Source organism: Syzygium oleosum, unplaced genomic scaffold (assembly GCF_021117445.2).
Source record: "Syzygium oleosum isolate NSW1041296 unplaced genomic scaffold, Sole_v2.1 Sole_v2.09, whole genome shotgun sequence".
Taxonomy (NCBI): domain Eukaryota; kingdom Viridiplantae; phylum Streptophyta; class Magnoliopsida; order Myrtales; family Myrtaceae; genus Syzygium; species Syzygium oleosum.
This window is the reverse complement of record NW_026607493.1, coordinates 9,822,749-9,841,938: the sequence shown is the minus strand read 5'-3', so window position 1 is coordinate 9,841,938 and position 19,190 is coordinate 9,822,749. Positions and strand designations below refer to the sequence as shown.

The window sequence follows — 19,190 nt, the reverse complement described above, 5'->3', positions numbered from 1 at the left end:
TGGCACATGGAAGTGGATGGCGTGCCTTATTGGGAGTCGAAAAACCAGAAACGATGCTTGCCCTTTAAGTCTGGCCTCTCAGAAGCTTTTGCTTGTGATCATCTTCTTCAAGGGCTCAGTTTTGTATGAAAGTTACATGAAACTGAACTTCAATAATACTTCTTTGTACAGGTTTTAACCAGCTAAGCTTTTCCAAAAACAGAGATGAAAAAGATGATGTTCCCATCTTCAATGCTTTCCTTAATCAAAGCTATAGTTTTCAGTTTAAAGAGATAGAGATTCCAGATAATATTGGATTAACAATTTTAACTGACATGCTTTTCTGTTTTAGTTTCGACCGGTTTTGTTGTTTTCTGATTCTTTTTTCTTTTGTTGCCCATTAGATTTAACTAGTTGGGAGGTCTCATCCATGGAAAGATCAGCACTAACATCTTATGCAAATATCATGTAGCATTTCAGCGGGGGAGAAGCGGCGTCGGTCACAATTTACTAGTGCGAAAGATGGCGTGTCGATTTTGCCCGAGATGACACTTCTTTGTCTGAAACTGTGAATGTTTCAAGAATCTTGCTGCAATCAAATGGTTCCCTCTTGCCGAGAAGGATTAAGAACCAAGTTATTAGTTTCGACCCCTATTGTACCTACAAAAAGTAATTACATCAGTTAAAGAGCACCTAGAATTTGACCCAAAGGCGTCATCTTTTAGAACAATGCTAATCGGACCATAAAAGCATCGAGGCATCAGATTATGTGGTCAGATATGATAGATTCAAGGATCATCACAACTAGCTTCTCTACGCAAAGACTTTCCATTCCATCACACCAAAGTCTGCAGTACAATCAATCTGTCTTGAAAGGGACTCCCAAGAGAAAAAGTACAGGTGGTTAACACATTATATGTCAAATGCCAAACCAATGAATCAAAGGTTAAATCCCACTGATGCCCTCTCTGTTTTGTCTATCTGTTTCTATACCAATCTTTTCACCTCAACTTAATCCCACCCAACACCGATAAAAGAAAAAATGAAGTGAAAAAAAGTTCTGAACAGCTTACCCAGAACGTAGTCTGTCCAACCAGTCGACGCTCTTGCGCCCTTTTTCGACCTGCTGGTCGATACTCCTCCGAGGTTTCTCATAAAACTCCACGCTCCTCCGAGATCTCTCCACGTGGTCGAAGGGAATTCTTAACTTATCTGGCCTCTCCACATTACTATACTTGTGGTTTGGGACTCTAAGCTTTTCGGGCTTGTCTGTACTCTTTCTCGGTTTCTCCCTCCGGTCGGTACTCTTCCTTGGAGCATCAAAATATTCTGTGCTCCTCCTCGAATGCTCCACCCCGTCTATGCTTTTCCTCGAACTACTCCTTCGAGAAGGTGATTTCTCGACTGTTAATATGAACTTCTTAAGATGTCTGATGTATTCTGGGTACAGTTCTAAGTTACAATGATTTCCTCCTTTGAGCCACAAGGGCTCGTATTTCTCCTGACACAGTTCCCATAGTTGCTTACCGTGAGAGAAATCAACTACTTCATCTGCTGTTCCCTGATGCAACACAAGGACGCAAAAAGAAACAGTTACAGAAGAATGAAGAGGCAGCCCTTGGAACAACAGCAATTAGAAAGTCATTGGTCTTGAATCGGTTTCAGAGAGGAGCTTATTCATAAGCAATTTCAATCTTCACTAATTTTCTTTCTATTACAATTGAACTTTGTATCGTGTGATTCCATGCACTAAACTTTTGCTTGCGCCTGCTATAGTGCCCCCAATAACAGGCGAACCCCATCAAACCCTAAACTTCGCACCAAATTCTCCAGGGTGTCTACAAGAAAGGCTCTTCAGAGATCTGTCAAAATGGGTCATAAACCCATTTCTTAACTCATATAACTCATATTTGATGGGTTGAGTTGTTATATGAGTTAGTTATATTTAGTAAATGGATCATAAAAAAGATTAAAATGGTAAAGCTGAAAATAATATGGGCGTTAAATGGGTTCGCAACTTACTTAGACCCGACCCATCTCTTTGACTCTCTCTTAATTTTCTCTTGCTCTCACTCAATCTCGCACTTGCTCACTCTGCGCTCTCACCTCAGTTTGGGTATGGGTTTTCCTAGATTGGGTTAAATATTGAATTGTTTTAGCAATATGGGTCGGGACCCAACCCGACCCGACCGTTTGATGAGTCTAGTTTAGCATTCCAACCTCATCAAACCCTAAACTGACAAGTGCTATAGTCTGTACTTATGGAATACGAAAATTGCAGGTAATGCACATGGTGAGTTGATGAACTTAAGAATCCATTGTCATAACTATTATTGCAGCTCCAAAAGATTAAGGTACTCACGTGGATAACTAGCACTGGACACTTCACCAGCGGGATTTTGTCAATGTTCTGCATGAAGACACATTGAACTCTGTTTAGTTCCACTACACTAGATAAGGTTAGCTAAAAGGCCAATATTAGTTATGATACGCTTGAGTCCAGACTATCTCAGGCACAAAGAGAAGTACCTTGTAGATGTCGAACCAATATGTGCGTTTGACAGGGTACATGACCCTCAACCCAGATAGAATTGGACTATGCAGAACAACAGCTTTTAGGCGAGGTAAGCGAACTGCGAGATCCACAGTGGGCCCACTTCCAACTGACTGGCCATAAAGAATGATGTCTTCCTGCTTAGCACCGTAATTCTCTTCAAGACACTTGTATGCAGCTTCAATATCTGCATATGTATTGTTCTCACTTGGCTGCACGAAACATAATCCAAATGACGTAGTTCCATAACCATTGCAAGAGAGTGCAGCGTAGAAAAGATTCGGCAGCAATTACCTTTCCTGATGATTGCCCATAACCAGAATAGTCGTACCTGGGGAACAAAATGTATGTCCATCACATTCATGATTCGTATCTCTTAGATGTGGTCTATGCAGGACGTGCACCAAGGAGCCAAAACACAGGATTTCAACATTCCTATTTTGCTTGATCTGTATTGTCAAGCTACAATGACGGTACTTTGTGGTTTTTTCCTTAGAAACAAAAGCTTCTCTCGGCGCTCTAGTGTTGAGACGAAAAATTTGTAGCTAATGCAAATCCAAATAATTTAGAATGGAAACACTAGTTCTATGTCACCTCACCTAGTTTCTCAAGTTTGAGCATGTAGTATGGTTGTTTAGTTTCATTCCTTTGCAACTAGGTGTCTAAATTGACTGTACTAAAGAGTGGTCAGAGGACCACTTACGATAATTAAAGTTAATTGACGGGGAAAAATCAGGGTAGTGTATACCAGGGGATCGAGCAGTTAACAACAGTCTTCTCAGACAGTGTATACTATTAAGTTCGTTGACATGGATAATTCCATTAGCCCAACTCTTGAGCACCTAAATGTAAAATCTTGAACGGGAAAAAACATAAAAGACGAGATTGCCAAGTGAAAGGTCCTTTGCTTGCAACAGATAAGAAGCACCTTTCTGGACACCTTGAACAATTGAAGATCAACATCTATAAGGGCATCATAAGAGTTGGATCACTGAATTACGTAACAGAATCAGCAAAAAGAACTGCTGTTATTTTGTTCCACAGTGAAAGTCATAGGATAACATACTTCCAGTTACCATTTACTGCATTCCTCAATACCGTGAATAGCATTCAATCAACCAACTATATAGAATATGTTCAAATTCTATTTGAAAGGAAAAAAGTGGAAAAATGGTATAGGCTACAAAGTTTCAAATTCTGCAAAATGAGCCCCCTCCAAACTTTCAGACAGGATTACATCCCACTTTCCCATTTGATAAGCATCATCACCCAGAAAAGGACGACACCATCAAATTCACTCATTATATTCAGTTCAGATGACAGTATCAAGCTTCCTCCTAAACTTGAGACAACTAATGCCATATATCGGTACTCCATGAACTCCAACTGGGCGGCGTTCATGTTTCACATAATTGGCCAGTGCGCGAAAATAACACATTTCTACAAATTTCTTTATCAAAAACTCTCCCAAAAAAAATGAAAGATGAGATAGTTACTTCACAAAATATTATCATCAATCAACACTACATAATCTCCATACAGGTCAGAAGAGCCATCTCAGCTCGAACATATTTGCATTCATCAACAAAATTATGCCAAGAAAAAGGGGAAAAGAGCAAAAGCAAAAGCAAAAGGGACAATAAAAAAGAAAAGGACAAGAAAAAGTGGGCAAATTTACATACCCCATGAGATTAACTTTGAGGTGGATGCTCAAATCAATGAAGAGCTCGTACATCTGGCCAATGTCCGTGGCATTGCCGTGGGAGTAGAGGAGCGTGGAGGTGGCCATGGGGTACCTCACGTACACGGCGGCGATCTCCGTGCCCCGCCGCGTAGGCAGGCGGAGGACGTCGACGTTCTCGCGGTGGGGGAAGGGGTCCAGGAGCAGGAGCCCGGCGGCATGGTCAGTAATTACGCGGTAGGAAGGTGGGTTCGGTGGGAAGAAGGCGAATTTCGCGGCCATGGATGAAGTGACTCCACCCATTACTGTATTATCTTCTCTCTCTCTCTCTCTCTCTCTCTCTCTCTCACTCTAGAGGACAAGAAAGGCAGGGGCTTTCTCGCTTGCAAGAAACCTCCGGAGAGTTTCCTTCCCTTCTCTGGTTCCCCTTTACTTGGGACTCTGAGATGATGGTTTTTAGAAGCAGCAGAAGCGGAATGACATGCTTTTGTTCTTTTGGGATGCTTTTGGAAGGTGAATGTCCATGAGGGGTCCCTTCTTTTTGAGCTCAAAGGGTGAGAGAAGAGAGTCGAAAGGAGGGAGATTTTCGCTTTTTTTTTTGGTCATTCTTGTTCTGCTACAGAGCGAGAGAGAGAGAGAGAGAGAGACTTCTTTCTTTTGGGGTGAGGAAGAGGAGGAGGAGGAGGAAGAGAAGGTAATGATGGGATTGACCATCTTGTCTCATGCATTTGTCCGAAGGATTGTGGTCTCTGTCACGTGTTATCTCTTACCTTTTCAAATTTACTACTCTTGACACACAGAGAGAAAGAGAGATTAGTGGACCTGCTTCACTGTAATCTTTCAGGTTCTTCCCCCAAATGATTCTGGTTTTCTTGAGTTGAAAGTTCATGCTACTGTTCATACCTGAATGGTTGAAATTGTTAAAAGATAACATATTCAATTCGAAAAAAAACGACGTGAAAAACGAATCATCAATAGATATATTGTATCTTGTAGGAACTAAATTAATAATAAGATATTATCTGAATTTTATTATAGTATGTCCAATTAATGATTTGATATGCTTGTCAACACATATATATATATATATCCATTTTACTGTAATTTTTGGGTTACTTTTAGCTAGTGAAAACTTGAGAGTGCGGGGGGGTCCAAGGAAGAACAAAAGGGAAAGTGAGAGCAATGCCAAAATAAGAAAAATTTAGAGATCAATAATAAAGGGAGCTGAAATGGGATGGGCGGAGGTGACTGGTTGGGCTGTCCCACCCCATGAAAAAAGGGATTTTGCAACAAATAAATAAATAAATAAGTAAGGGCAAAATAAAATTAAAAAAAAAAGATAAAGAGAAAACAAAATGGAGACTTGTGTTTCCAGGTTGTCCCATTTGATCACACGTGTCTCTCTATCATTTCCCTCTTCCTTCGTCTTCCGGCAGCATCCCCCTTCTCTTTTGAAAAACCTTTTGCTTTTCTTTTTTCCATGCAAGTAAATCCCAATCTCATTTGAAAAATGATACAAACAATTCATAAACTTCGGTCTAACGTATAATATGATCCCTAAATTTATAATTTATTTAATATGGCCCCTAAACTTTAAATCGATATGTAATATAGTCCCCGAACTTTTAATTTGTTCAATATGGTATCCGAAGTTTTAGTATATGTTCAAGTTAGTCTATGAACTATATGAAAATATAACATTAGGCTAAAGTTCAGGAATGAACAAATTAAAAATTCGGGGATCAATTTGCACATTAAGTCAAAGTTCAGATATTGTTTGTGTCATTATTTCTATAAAATACTCTTGAATTTCATTTAGGCAGGGCGATGATAGAAACTCCGGCTCATATTTTAAATATGATTATTTATGGGTTAAGATGCTAAGAATCAAGCGAGAATCTTTATTGTTATATGACCGATTCAATTGCTCGAAACCATTTTCTAATTAAATCAACTTATGAGGGTGCTTTAAGGGTTCTGGAAATATCTTACAATTGTCTAGCAAACAAGTATCGTGCATGCTATCAAACTACTTTATCTCGAGACGGGGAAAAAGTTAAAAGACATTAGTATCTGATAATTGATGATGATATCATATATATGAACTGTCATGCAGCGGTGCCAGAATTCCCAAAATCTCTGGTTATGTTTTAATTTTTCTATATTTGCCTGACCATATGATTAGTGTCAGCTTGCTGAGTAAGAAGCTTTTGTTTTCTCCTATGCTTATATGCAATAATCGTCCGTCTTCTTCTCAGTTCCAACCCAAATCGTAGTAATCTTTTCTGTTTCTTTTAATCTAATTTCAATAGTAACCTAACATCATTGGGTTCTCATAATCTTCTCTATTACAGCTCATATGCCCTAACCATGTCCATCTGTCATCCCCAAATGAATTCCGAAGCATCCAAAGCTTTGGTTTGGGTCTCGAACATTGTTTTTGGACAAGGGGCTCTCATTACATAAACATGTACAGTTTCTCATCATGGCCTTATTCATAGGTCCTCAAGTCTAGCTAATTTTTTTCTTCCTTTTTCCTTGATTAATTGCTGGTTAAGACAAATTTAAAGACTAACCGTATGAACTAAGATTGCGATTTTGGAATGTTAAAGACAAACCACCGCTTCGAATCATACGGCCCTGGATTTTTCATGGCCTCAAATTTAATAAGGATTAAGGGCTGCATCTTTCTGTGACATGATGGTCCTCACCTACAAAACCCTAACATTCACAAGCCGACTAATTCTAGAGCCAATTCAAGAATGTGTCACTTAAGAAGAATAATGATGACTGTTAAGGAACACAACATTGTTTCTGTTGATGTTGTTCCATCGGAAGTCTATTAGACTAGCGCCAGACCTTGTTAGATTGTCCTATTTCCCCCCATTATTACCTAACACATTAGCTGATGGAGCACCTAGCTAGCGACCCCTTCGATAGTTATTCTCAAAACATGCATGCTCGGCCAAGCCACATCCGAATAAACTAGATCGCGCGGGGTTTCGGGATCAGCTCGGCGCACGAGGAACACGTACCCCAACGCTTTACCCATCTCGAATTTGAAAAGCACAGGAGAATGGAGCGAAAGAAGCAGCAGATGATTCTTGGGGATCTGCAAATGTGTGGATCACGCATTGCTCCGAGCGAGAACAAAAGAGAAAAAAGGGAGGGTGGCCCCAACCGGGGCCATGCAATAGAATAAGAACGATAATGGCTCTTTGGGAAAGAGAAGAGTCCTTCGGAATCGCGGTTTGTTTATGTGGAAACTGAGCTTCGTTCCATGTGGGGGATGCAACGTAATGGTCCCCCATGATGACCCGTTTTGATGGGGATTCATGAGAGGACACTCCCACAACACAGACGATCCAAACAAAGAGAATATTGAGGGGCGTGTGTTGGAGATGTCCGAGACAGCTGCCTCGATAGTTCCTGCCTCCCCTCGTGCCCTTGTCCTAATGAGTCCAGCCCTGTTTCCCCCCTTTCCAAGACCTTTGCTTTTCCTTTTGTATTTTCATGGGCGCCCCCAGAATTCCTGGGGAAAATAAAACTTGTGATTTTCGAATCCTCCCCCACATTTCGAAATGAATATAATCAAGTGATGGGGTCAGATTTTGAATTTTGGTGGCTCCTCTTTCGCCTCCAATGAACCCTTAGATAAGGCAACTCTTAGTGACCAACCTCATTTGGTAAGGCACTAGACGATCACCTACACGTATGTGTTCTCAAATGCCTCGGGGCGAACACATATGGATGGACACCGGTCGTCACAAGTGATAAACGCTGTGCAATTGGTGAACACCCGGCCAAAAAGAAATCTTCAGATCATGTCACGAAGAAAATCCATGTTGGGTCTCTCATTGGTCAGAGAGTAATGTGCATATTCCTTACATTGCCCGACATGTTGATGACAAAGATATCTTAGTGCGTGACATCAATCTTGGGTGCATTGCATTTCGTTCGATTTTGCCAAAGCCCTTTGGGCTCTTAAGATTCCTTAGACAAACGCAAATGACGTATGGTAATTTTTGGAGAGCTTTTGGGGAAATGTAATTGCATCTCCAAAGTACTTTAGCCCAAAACAGGTTTTGGGGTACTTTGAAATGCTGCATTTACGGAATGCTAGTCTTGAATTTAATAATTTTTTTATTCCACTCTGGCACTGTTCATCTTCCCTGCATTTTGCACAAAGGAGATGGATGGTTGGCAACCGTTGCCTAGGAAATGGTGGGACCCAAGCAATCGTTGCCTGAGGTCGCGCCACCCAGGCGACGACGACGTGAGCCCAGGTGCTACATCGCGAGACCACATGCGATGTCGGCAGCTAGATCTGGTTTGCCAACTGCCCATTGGTGGCTTGAGCCTTGCCGGAAATGTTTGAGATTTTTTTTTCGAAAAAAATAGCAAATGTCTTTTACAAAGTGTAGCTTTTTTTTTCCAAACAGTATTTAAGTCAAACTTGCTTTCTAATGTATTGTTAAATTACAGTTTACCAAACACTATTTGTATTTTGGAAAATCCCTTTCAGCTAAAGTCCTCTGCGTTCTTCCAAAGGCTTTCCTCCAAAGCCGAACCAAACGCAAGTCCTTGTTTCCACACCCTTATTAAACGGCCCTAATTTTCGATCATCACCGCGTGGCGGCGTCAACATAGAATGTCCCTTTGAGCTTGATATGTGCTGTATGGAAAATAAGAATGCATGCAAACGAGGAACTCCCCTCGTGAACGGGGTACGTGCATGTTCTTGGAGCATCCCTCGAGAAACATATTAGCTCGCTCGATCCTCCCGAAGGCAACCCGGATGTATCTTCATCTTCAGCATGCGGGAGGGAATCATTCCAGACGATGAATCGCACGACCTCTTCAACTTGCCTTGTCCCGTGGACGGCCCCAACAGGTAGGGGCCCAAACAAGTAGACATTTGCAAAGCCGTTGGGCTTCAAGACAATGGTCCATCATCATCGGACTGAAGAAGGGAAATTCCTCGACGAAAAAAGGAAACTTGCAGACGTGCTTTATCTCTGCGTCGAGGTGATACACATGCATCGTAGAGCATTGATGTACAAAATCAATCAAAAAATTGTACGAATCCATTCTTGACTAAACAATGGTTTATCATCGAGGGTATTAATACTAGGATGGGAAACATGATGATATTTTACCTAAATAAGCTCAGATTTCTCATGAATGTTCGGATATGGACAAATTGATTAGGAGTGTGATGAGTTTTCATACATTAATATCCTATTAATACCCTTGCGCGATTACAACTGATAAGAAGAAAGGCACCATCTCGTTTATATTTTCCAATGAAGATGGAGAAGAACGCGATGTCATGCATAATCACAGGCACGCTATTTCTCACGTTAATCTTCAATCTTCCCGCCTCCATCACATCCAAAGGAGACGCAGGGTTCATGTCGCCCCTCATCCACCGTAGCTCCCCCGAATCTCCATTCTATGACCCCAACGCCTCGCCTGCGAGCCTCCGGCGCGCTGCCCTCCGGGCATCTCGAGCTCGAAGCCGGTACTTCGTGCAAAAAGCGAGCTTCCAGCGCCTGAAAGCACATGGTGGCAGCGGCGACGACTTCTCTCGCACCCTATCCAAGGCCCCCATCTATCCCTACGGACCAGACACCGAGTATGTGATGAAAGTCAGCATCGGGACGCCGCGGGTGGAGACCTATTGGGTGCCGGACACGGGGAGTTCTCTGACATGGTTGCAATGCGAGCCTTGCGTGAACTGCTTCAGCCAGACCACGCCCTTGTTCAACCCGAAGAAATCGCAAACTTATACTAGAGTCTTCTGCGAAACGGATGAGTGCGGGAAGGTATTCAACTCCGGATGTCACGATGAAACCCTTGAGTGCTCGTACGACTATGCGTATATGGACGGCTCGATCTCCACCGGGGTATGTATGTTCTTGTTGTCTGAACATAATGTAATTTATGATTATTCCCTTGCAAATCATATTCCACATTTTAGATTCACTAGGGAGAAAACGATAGCATTTTTTTTTTCAATCTGCAATTTACGCGGAATCGATAGTTAAGAATCCGTTTCTTCGGGGAAAAATCTAATCAGATATTGATACCAATCTGAAAAACTAGTTTTCATTCTGCTAATGTCGATGCCCCTCTTAACAGTGGTTCACTTTTTCGCCCGCTCACGAGTCTCGAGTGGTGTTTTTTCTAAACAGTTAGTAGCAAAAGAAACGGTGATGTTTCTAAACGAGGGTGGGACGATAAATTACACGAATATGCTCTTCGGGTGCGGGCACCAAAGCCGAGGCTTCTGGGCTAGTTCGATGCCGGCCGGCTTAGCCGGCATGGACCGCGAGCCTATTTCTCTGGTGAGCCAGCTTGGGGAGAGCAGATTCTCGTACTGTTTCTCGAGCAACAAGAACAGCAGCATCGGCCACAGCATGCTGAGGTTCGGGATGCTGGCGGTGGTTCCAAGGGAGAGCACGACACCGCTCTTGGTAAAGAAGAGTTTGCAGTACGATGTGGAGGTGGAGGATATCAGTGTTGCAGGTACCGAGTCGAACGATCGACTACGTTGATACGTTTTGAATAGATATTGTAATCATTTGAATTTGTTGGTATTTTGTACCAAAATACTAGTAGCTAGATCATCAGTTTACATCGAGACCAAGCCAGATTAATCACGAGATATCTCGAACGTGAAATGTCTTCCTGATATTGCAGGGGTGCCATTGAATATACCGAAGTGGGTTTTCGACTCCGACGAATACGGGTCGCGGGGATTCATTATCGACACCGGAACCACGTACACGATGCTCGACCCAACCGCCCACACGGCAGTGGTCGAAGCGGTGAAGAAATTCATGAAGGACAAGCACGGCAGGGACCCGACGAGCGACACTAGCTCGACCATCATGCTGTGCTACGACGACGTGTCGGACGGACCGGCTATAACGATACTGTTCAAGGGATTGGCGTTCGAGATCTCGCAGAAGAACACGTGGGAGTTTTACTATCCGGATGAATATTGCCTCGCGATGCATGCAGGCGATTCGGTCTCTATACTCGGAGTGTACCAGCAGAGGGATGTCAATGTCGGGTACGATTTGGATTACAATTTCGTGTCTTTGCGCGATGCTGATTGTCCATTGGAACCCGATGGCTTTTCCAACATCAACATCGTATGAAAGCGTGGACTGCAGTTTGAGTTTTCCACTAAATGAAGCATATTTATATCCTTCCTTTCCCACGAATATAGATATTTTTCTTGTGCTGATGTATTTTACCTCGTGAAATTTAGTGTAAAAAAAAAAGTGTCGGTAAAAAAAAAATGACTGGCGACTTTTATCTAAATAACTTATTGGTAACGTATCGATACTTTTATTCATCATCGGAGAGCAATTTCTGACGAAGAAAACAATATCATCGGAGAGCAATTAGAAATTCCTCAATAAGAAGAAAAATTTCAGACTGTTGACACAAGAAAAAAAAAAAGACTAACTTTTGATTATAATCGACGAGTGACAGACTTAGATGGTAATAGCAGAGTTTGGTAAACAACAGAATTTATTGATGAAAAGAACAATTGACAACTTGAAGAGCATACCACCCGCCTAGGTGGCGCTGCTGGAGCACGCACTCTTCCTCTCGCAAAAGGTTAATCGTTCGAATCCCGGGTGCTGTAGGGTGACTTAACCGGTGCACGTGTGTGGTGGCTAGCACGTGTCGCCCCCAGGGTTTACCTCCCGGCTGTCGGCCGCACGGGGGTTCCCTGGGTCATCAAAAAAAAAAAAAAAAAAAGACAACTTGAAGAGCATCAACAACTTGCCGAGAAAGTTATGGACAGCAAACAACAAACATTAGTTATCGATGAGAACCTTCGTTGGGATGAAGTCATCCATGTCGACATGTAAATGCCAAATATCGTTATTTTTCAATGTGTAACTTCATTTAGATAGGTGTTGCTAAATGGTAGGAAATTGTGGATGATGTAACTTCTTGTAACTAGAGAGAAGTTATTATTTAGAAGATGAATTAGGAAGTCATCTTTTTAAATCGAATAACTATTTGTAATTGTCGATTGTGGATTATAAATAGCCACGTCATACTTTTTGAAAAAGATCTCCAATCAATTGCAGGACTTAATATTTTTTGCAAACTCTACTTTTTCGCAATTTAAATGGCTAGGTTCAATTGCTTTCGGTCTTTATACCTTTAAATTCTTTATCATTTACTTTCCTATCCAGAATCAACAAAGGACCCTTTGTATCATTTGTCAATTCACTCATCGATCCGTCGATACTTCGAATGACATTTCAATCTACACTTTTCGGCAAAACACAAACATTGTTCGGTCATTATCAACTCCTCATGGTATATCTTCAGAGAGACACGATGGGGAAAATAACCTAAGTATATGAATCGTAAAGAAATGAAATTCAACATATTTGTAATTCAAAATTCGTTTGACCCAAGTTGAATTGAAGTTCGATGTCTACCGATGGAGTTTATCTCTATGACAAGTATGATGTGCAAATCAACCAAAGCTGCATGGATTGATTTTCTTACTAAATTTGATTCATAATCAGGAAATAATTCCTAGAACGGAAAATGGCACTATTTACCTAAACTATACTAAACCAGATCTACTCACATTTCGACAAGAGCGCGGCTAGCATGATTGGGTTGAAGAATGACAACGTTCACTTTGCCCCCTCACAAGTCACAAATGATGTTATATTAACAGACAGTATCACCTCTAAAAACTGACGATGTTTCTTCACGAGGACCAACATTCCGGGAACATAAACTTCACAGATATGCTCTTCGGGTGTGGGCATGCGAATCGAGGCGACGGGCAATCTCCGGAGCCAGTTGGTATAGCGGGCATGAACCGGTATACTGTTTCTCTGGCGGGTCAGATTGGGCTCAGGAAATTCTCGTACTGTGCCTCGAGCAACCGCAACGCCGGCATGGCCCACGGTATGCTGAGAATCGGACTCGCACGACGGCGCTTTTGTCCACGGGCAGTTGGCAATACGAAGTGCAGGTGGATGATATCAGGGTGCTGGTACTCTATTTTGGTTCGATTTGGTTCTGATAGACTACATTGATATATATTGAATAGATTTGACCAAACTGCTAGCTCGTTCATCAGTTTGGTGTAGAGATAAACTTATACATTGAAACCAAGCCAAAGTAGTCACTTCACTCATTTCGTGTTTGAGCTTAATGTGAAATATCTTGCTAACATCGCAGGGGTGCCGATGAATACACCAAATTGGGTTTTCAACACCGGCGAAGACGGAACGGGGGATTCATTATTCACACCGAAACAACGTGGACTGACCTCGACTCGACCCCTATTTAGCAGTGACGAGCATGGTGAAGCAATTCATGAAGGACAAGGACCACAGGGTAAAGACAACACAAATACCAAATTTTTTTTTTCCATTTGTATAATCGAATACCCAAATTTCTTTTTATTCAATCGAATATCTCGACTTTTCAAATATGGGTCTAGTGAGACCTCCATAAAAATCATGAATGGCAAATGTCAAATTGAACACGGACGCTGGTTAATAGTCGTTGACTATCCACATTGGCATTTTATATGGTTTCTGCAAATGATGCCACGCCAATGGAAACATATTAGACTGCCAAGATCATCATCTCTCTCCTCATCACCCTACACCCAAATAGAGATGACATAATTTTTGCTTAGTAAGCGAGCCCCTACTTCGATCAAAAAAAAAAAAAAATAGCGAGCCAGTTGAAACGATCGAGCTTAACTTTTTCTAAATGAGCAAGCCTTGTCAGCAAAATGACATCGTAGTTTGTTTAAATGAAGGCCTCACATTGAGTTAAATTTGAGAAGTTGAAGCACTTAATTGAATTATAAAAAGTTTAGGTACTTGATTGTAAAACAGACAAAAATTGAAGTATTTATGTGTCATCATCTTGTTGAATAATCATAAGTAACTAACTCATGAGTTGGTACTGGTAACCTAGTTAATCACTTAATTAGAAAAAAGTTGGTAAGTAATTCAAATGAAAGTTGATAACCCCAAACTAGTTGGTATTAAATCGCTCAAATTAAAATTGGTCCATTTATATAAGAGTTGTTAATATAAAACATTGATTAGAAAGACAGACAAGAATTAAAGTTATTAACCTTCAAATTGTTGAAAATAGATGGTAAATTTAGAAAAGTGTCAACAAGTTGCCAACTTGTTGAGAAACCAGGTGACCAGTAATTTTTTTACCAATAGTTTTTTGGGTAAAAGCAACCAAAAAATTCTAAACTATCACATTTATCCTAATTTATTTTTATGATACCAAAAATCCCAAACTCGTATTTGTGTAACACATTTACCCTCCGTTAAAGTTCTGTCAATAAGAACCATTAAAAATCTGTCTACATAGATGTTAAAAAGTAAGCAGTACTGATAATGGCGTTCACGTGATTTAAGTGAAACAAAAAAACGACGTTGGTTTGACCGAAAAATTATCTCGACGTTGGTTTGCCAAAAATTAACGAAATATTGATTGAAGGTAAATATGTTACATAAATATATTTTTTTTTTCCACCTTTTTTTTTTTTGTCCCCCTCCTTCCCTCGGCGGTGCCTGGCCGCCGGTCCTGGCCTCAGAGGTCCCGGAAAAATTTTAAGATAAATATGTTACTATGGACATAATTTGGAGTTTTTATGTCAAAAAAAAGTTCAATATAAATGTTATCATAGTGATCATAATTTAAAGATTTTTTTGTGGCTTTTTTCTTAACATTTTTTTGACATTCACCAGCTTTTTCGTAAGTACACCAGTAAAGGAGGCGCAATAAACGAAAGGTGTACTTGACTTTTATAGAGGCGCAATAAACGATGCATGACTCAAGAATTTTTATATGCCGAATATTCTGTAAAAAAATGAATTTCCCAAGCTATAGAAATAGTTTTATAGTTGTGTGTATTTTGTTCTTGATTTTGGAGGCCCGAGTTTATTAGGCTATATATTTCCTTTTTCTTTTTCCCTCTTCTTCTCCTCCATAAGCATTGCAAGCAACCCTGTGAGGCCCGTCTCTGGCCACTGGCAGCTCCCACTTCGTCCATTACCACCAGAGTTGTTCCCTCCGGTCATCTCTATGATAATATACTGTTCACCTTTACAATTGCGACCAATTTGAGTTTATTAACACAACTTCGTAAAATCTAATACTAAGTGATATGGTCGATTGTAATTGGATGATTAATAAGCGAGGCATATTCGAGTATTCTATTAGAAGTACATGTCACACTATTTTTTTTTAGATAAATAATGCATGTTTCTGTCTCTAGTAATATTTCAACAATTATCTTGGAAATTGACCTTGTCTTGTCTCCTAAAGTCTGTTGAGCTGCCCCAGTTGCCGGAAAATTTGCTGCGAGTCTCACTGTAAAGACATGACATAAAGATTTCAGAAGAAACTTGCGCTTATATAAACCAGGCTCCAGCACCAACTACCATTGGCAACATTACTCTCTCTCTCTCTCTCTCTCTCTCTCTCTCTCTCTCTCTCTCTAATATCACCACCAACATGCAGCACAACCAAATGACACTGAACCACCAATGCATCACCTCCTTCAAAACCCTAACACCCCACCTCAGCTGCCTCGCGGCCAACCACAACCTCCTCTATGCTGCCGCCTTCAACCAAGTCCACGTCTTCGACTTGTCCACCCGAGCCCACGTCGACTCCTTCAATGCCGCCAAACCGTCCTCCGGCTCCGTCAAATCCATCGCCTTCTCCGGCTCCAAGGTCTTTACCGCCCACCAAGACCGCAAGATCCGTGTATGGCAAGTCGTGATGACGCCTTCGAGAGGACACCGCCTCCTGTCTTCGCTGCCGACCCTCAAAGACCGTTTGATGCGTTTTATCTTGCCCAAGAACTATGTTCATGTGAGGCGCCACAAGAAGCGGCTCTGGATCGAGCATGCCGACACCGTCTCTTGTTTGGCTGTCAACGAGGGTTTGGTTTATTCGGTCTCATGGGACAAGAGCTTGAAAGTGTGGGACGCGTGTGAGAACAAGTGCTTGGAGTCCGTGCACAAAGCACACGACGACGCCGTCAATGCTGTGGTGGTTTCCGACGATGGGACGGTTTACACGGCATCGGCTGATGGAGCAATTAGGGTATGGGAGAAGAAGGAGAAAGAGAGGAGGCACAGGTTGATGCATGTGTTGGAGAGGCACAAATCCAGTGTTAACGCGCTTGCGTTGAACCACTCCGGGGACGACGGATTTGTCTTGTTCTCTGGGGGTTCCGACCGTTCGATTGGGGTGTGGCGAAGAGATGATGGCCGTGACCGGATGGCATTCCGGGAAGCGCTGTGGGGTCATGGAGGGGCCATACTGTGCTTGACCGTCGTCGGCAATGACGTGTTGCTCAGCGGATCGAGTGATCAGACGGTGAGGGTCTGGCGGCGGGGTGAGGAGGGTGGTGGGTATTGTTGCGTGGGAACCATGGGAAAGCATGAAAGGCCGGTGAAGTCGTTGGTGAGAGTTTCAACTTCAACAGATGCTTCTCAGAATAATGAGAATGATGCTATCACAGTTTGTAGCGGAAGTCTTGATGGTGAGATTAAGCTATGGGAGATTACTGCTTAATTGGCACCTCAGAATCAGATTGCTTAATCATCATCCGGCAAGCTTCGCACCATGCACCGTCTTCTTATTTTCTTTCAACATTTGTAAAAGTCGAAGTCACAAGCAAGTATTTATCGTATACTTATCCTATCATCTGATGTAATATATCCTAGTAATCGAATTCAAGGTCTTGATGTAATGAGTCAATCATATGTCATTCGTTATGTTGTTCTAAGATAACGTGGTCAGCTAATTATATGATCAAACCAAATGGAATTACATACGTATCTGTTCTTTTTTTGGTAATATGGGTACCAAATATTCTCGGCTCGAGCTACACATGCATTTGCATTTTCATTATTTGTCATGCAATAATATGATGCACATAAGTGACTGAACATTGCGCTTTCCTTCAAGACATTGACATGCTCCACTTATGGAACATCACCTGCCCCCGCTTGTTTTTATTCCTTAGTCATCATGTGATGTGATAGCGATGCGAGGAAGGTACACAGGATCGCAACTTTTGATGCGGGAACGACACCAATCAGCCAATAACATATCTTTATGACATTCTCACGACTGATGTTCAGTGTATCATCCACGTGATCAACAATGATACTGCAATTTATTCTTTTCTTGCCGTTCAAAAGCTGTGCACTAGTCTCTTCGGAGACATCCGATAAAAAAAAAAGCTGTGCACTAAAGTCTAGATGCGCCATTTAATAATGTTTTGTTGCGTGCATTACGATACCCCCATTGATGATCACTAAGATTATAATAAGAGGTTTGCTCCCTTGGGAGCTTGGCATGGACAGATAACAATCTCAGCCATTCAAGTTCTGTCGCCCCAGCCTTCTTAGACTAACCTCTACATTTCCGTAAAAGTGGGAGCATGTGCATTGCTCTCCACAGGTTCACCGGTCAATTTCCCTTAACGTAAGCAATTGTCTCATCAAGCATTTCAACTCTTTTGTTGTGCACTATGAAGGCCTAAGACTAGTTCTTTAGCCGTCCTTTAATAAAAGATATCTTAAACCTTGCGGTACCAGAACCAGAAGATACCCATTATCATAGGCCGTGTTGATCATGCTTCAAAGGATAAAAGAGCCGAAGTACACCCAGTATGACTAAGTTTTCGATGTTTCGCGGAGCCGAAAAGTTTCATTTACGTAGACCGCTTATAATTTGAGTGTCACACATCTTTTTTGAAGGTTATTTGTACCGTGATGGACTGACAGAATGCGACGGATATAAAGTACGCAGATGGGAGAATCTGCACCCCAGCGTCAGTGAATAATTGTACAGACGTTCACATGGAAAGGACAACATGCTAGCGAAAGATCCACGAGAAGAACCTTTTTGAAAGATGTAAAAAGACAAACATCAATTGTAGGATTTGAATTGCTTCCTATCTTTCATATCGACAGCATTCGACCAGTAGATAATGTTTTTAATGCAGTCTGTTGACCATTTACTTGTCCCCAAATATTCCCCATGATGGTGTATTAGTAGATTAGTCATCCACTAATCGTTTTGTGGCTTCTACTGTCATCATTCTACTCCTATCTATCACCTATCCTTCAATCTATGCCCCTGTATAGCCAAATAATTCATCCCGTGATCCTTAAACACGGCCCAATTAACGCCTGAGGCAAATGCATCCCATCATTCTTATTCAAAAAACCCTCGATGTTAATTGAGAAATTTGCTAAACTAATCACTCCCGGTAACAACACATGGATGATGTCTTGTCTAAGACTACAAATGAAGGACAAGAATCCAAGGTACAAAGTCTAGGTTAGTCAATAATGCACCTAGTGTGGAGAATATAATCTGTATCCTGAACAACTTTAAGGGAAGATGAGGAGCTTACTCAAATAGTCGAATAATCTGTCAAAGAATCTCTATACAAGCAGATAGAGTATCTAATTCAAGCTAATCGTCTCTAGCTTATGTTCCTATTTCATGTAATCCATAGTCAAGACTCAAGATCAATCATCAGCAGGAGAGAAAAGTGTGAGACATATAGCTTAAAATTGTGTCTGAACTCAAGGAAGAGCACCATATGCAATTACCTTAGTGTAGGTGCCAAACTAGAGCTATTAAAGAAAAATATGTCTAATCAGCTGATATCTACCAGAATTCGCATTATAGAAGTTTAGAGTTCCCCAGTCATGTTCAAACTTCTGAAGATCCGTAAAACCAGGTAAAATTCCAAAAAGTTATCAAGAAGCTAGTCATTCCTAGGATCTTTGCTCTGAATTGAGAACAGTGTCCTTTCTTGAGTCAGGGGGCCTTACAGCAATGCTCCACACAAACTTGAATAGATAAATTCAGCGAAAACATGAAGGCAACCCATACTCTGAT

The 19,190-nt window shown here is 41.5% G+C and overlaps 3 protein-coding genes across 3 annotated transcripts; 2 read left to right on the top strand and 1 right to left on the bottom strand.

The window, feature by feature from the left end:
- Positions 1-774: 774 nt before the first annotated feature.
- On the bottom strand, positions 775-4,881 carry LOC115693450 (uncharacterized). The gene is made up of 5 exons (XM_030620447.2): positions 4,216-4,881; positions 2,828-2,864; positions 2,509-2,745; positions 2,342-2,389; positions 775-1,540 (listed from the first exon to the last, which is right to left on the bottom strand). Exons 1-5 carry the CDS (start codon positions 4,515-4,517, stop codon positions 1,049-1,051), a joined length of 1,116 nt encoding a protein of 371 aa, XP_030476307.1. The 5' UTR covers positions 4,518-4,881; the 3' UTR covers positions 775-1,048.
- A 4,645-nt stretch (positions 4,882-9,526) lies between these two features.
- On the top strand, positions 9,527-11,383 carry LOC115692184 (aspartic proteinase nepenthesin-2-like). Its single transcript, XM_030618955.2, has 3 exons — positions 9,527-10,123; positions 10,412-10,745; positions 10,920-11,383. The coding sequence occupies exons 1-3, from the start codon at positions 9,527-9,529 to the stop codon at positions 11,381-11,383; spliced, it is 1,395 nt and encodes a 464-aa protein (XP_030474815.2).
- Positions 11,384-15,739: 4,356 nt separating this feature from the next.
- LOC115691486 (protein JINGUBANG-like) lies at positions 15,740-17,019 on the top strand. The gene has a single exon (XM_030618128.2). The coding sequence runs from the start codon at positions 15,771-15,773 to the stop codon at positions 16,839-16,841; it is 1,071 nt and encodes a 356-aa protein (XP_030473988.1). The 5' UTR covers positions 15,740-15,770; the 3' UTR covers positions 16,842-17,019.
- Positions 17,020-19,190: the final 2,171 nt, after the last annotated feature.

Bases quoted from the DNA above. Each gene is read 5' to 3' on its own strand.
- LOC115693450 (XM_030620447.2), bottom strand. From the start codon at position 4,517: ATGGGTGGAGTCACTTCATCCATGGCCGCGAAATTCGCCTTCTTCCCA. The intron at 2,865-4,215 runs GTATGTAAATTT...TTTGTTCCCCAG, and splicing joins CTCAAAGTTAATCTCATGGG to GTACGACTATTCTGGTTATG. The intron at 2,390-2,508 runs GTACTTCTCTTT...GTCTTCATGCAG, and splicing joins ATTGGTTCGACATCTACAAG to AACATTGACAAAATCCCGCT.
- LOC115691486 (XM_030618128.2), top strand. From the start codon at position 15,771: ATGCAGCACAACCAAATGACACTGAACCACCAATGCATCACCTCCTTC.
- LOC115692184 (XM_030618955.2), top strand. From the start codon at position 9,527: ATGGAGAAGAACGCGATGTCATGCATAATCACAGGCACGCTATTTCTC. The intron at 10,124-10,411 runs GTATGTATGTTC...TTTTCTAAACAG, and splicing joins ACGGCTCGATCTCCACCGGG to TTAGTAGCAAAAGAAACGGT. The intron at 10,746-10,919 runs GTACCGAGTCGA...CTGATATTGCAG, and splicing joins GGAGGATATCAGTGTTGCAG to GGGTGCCATTGAATATACCG.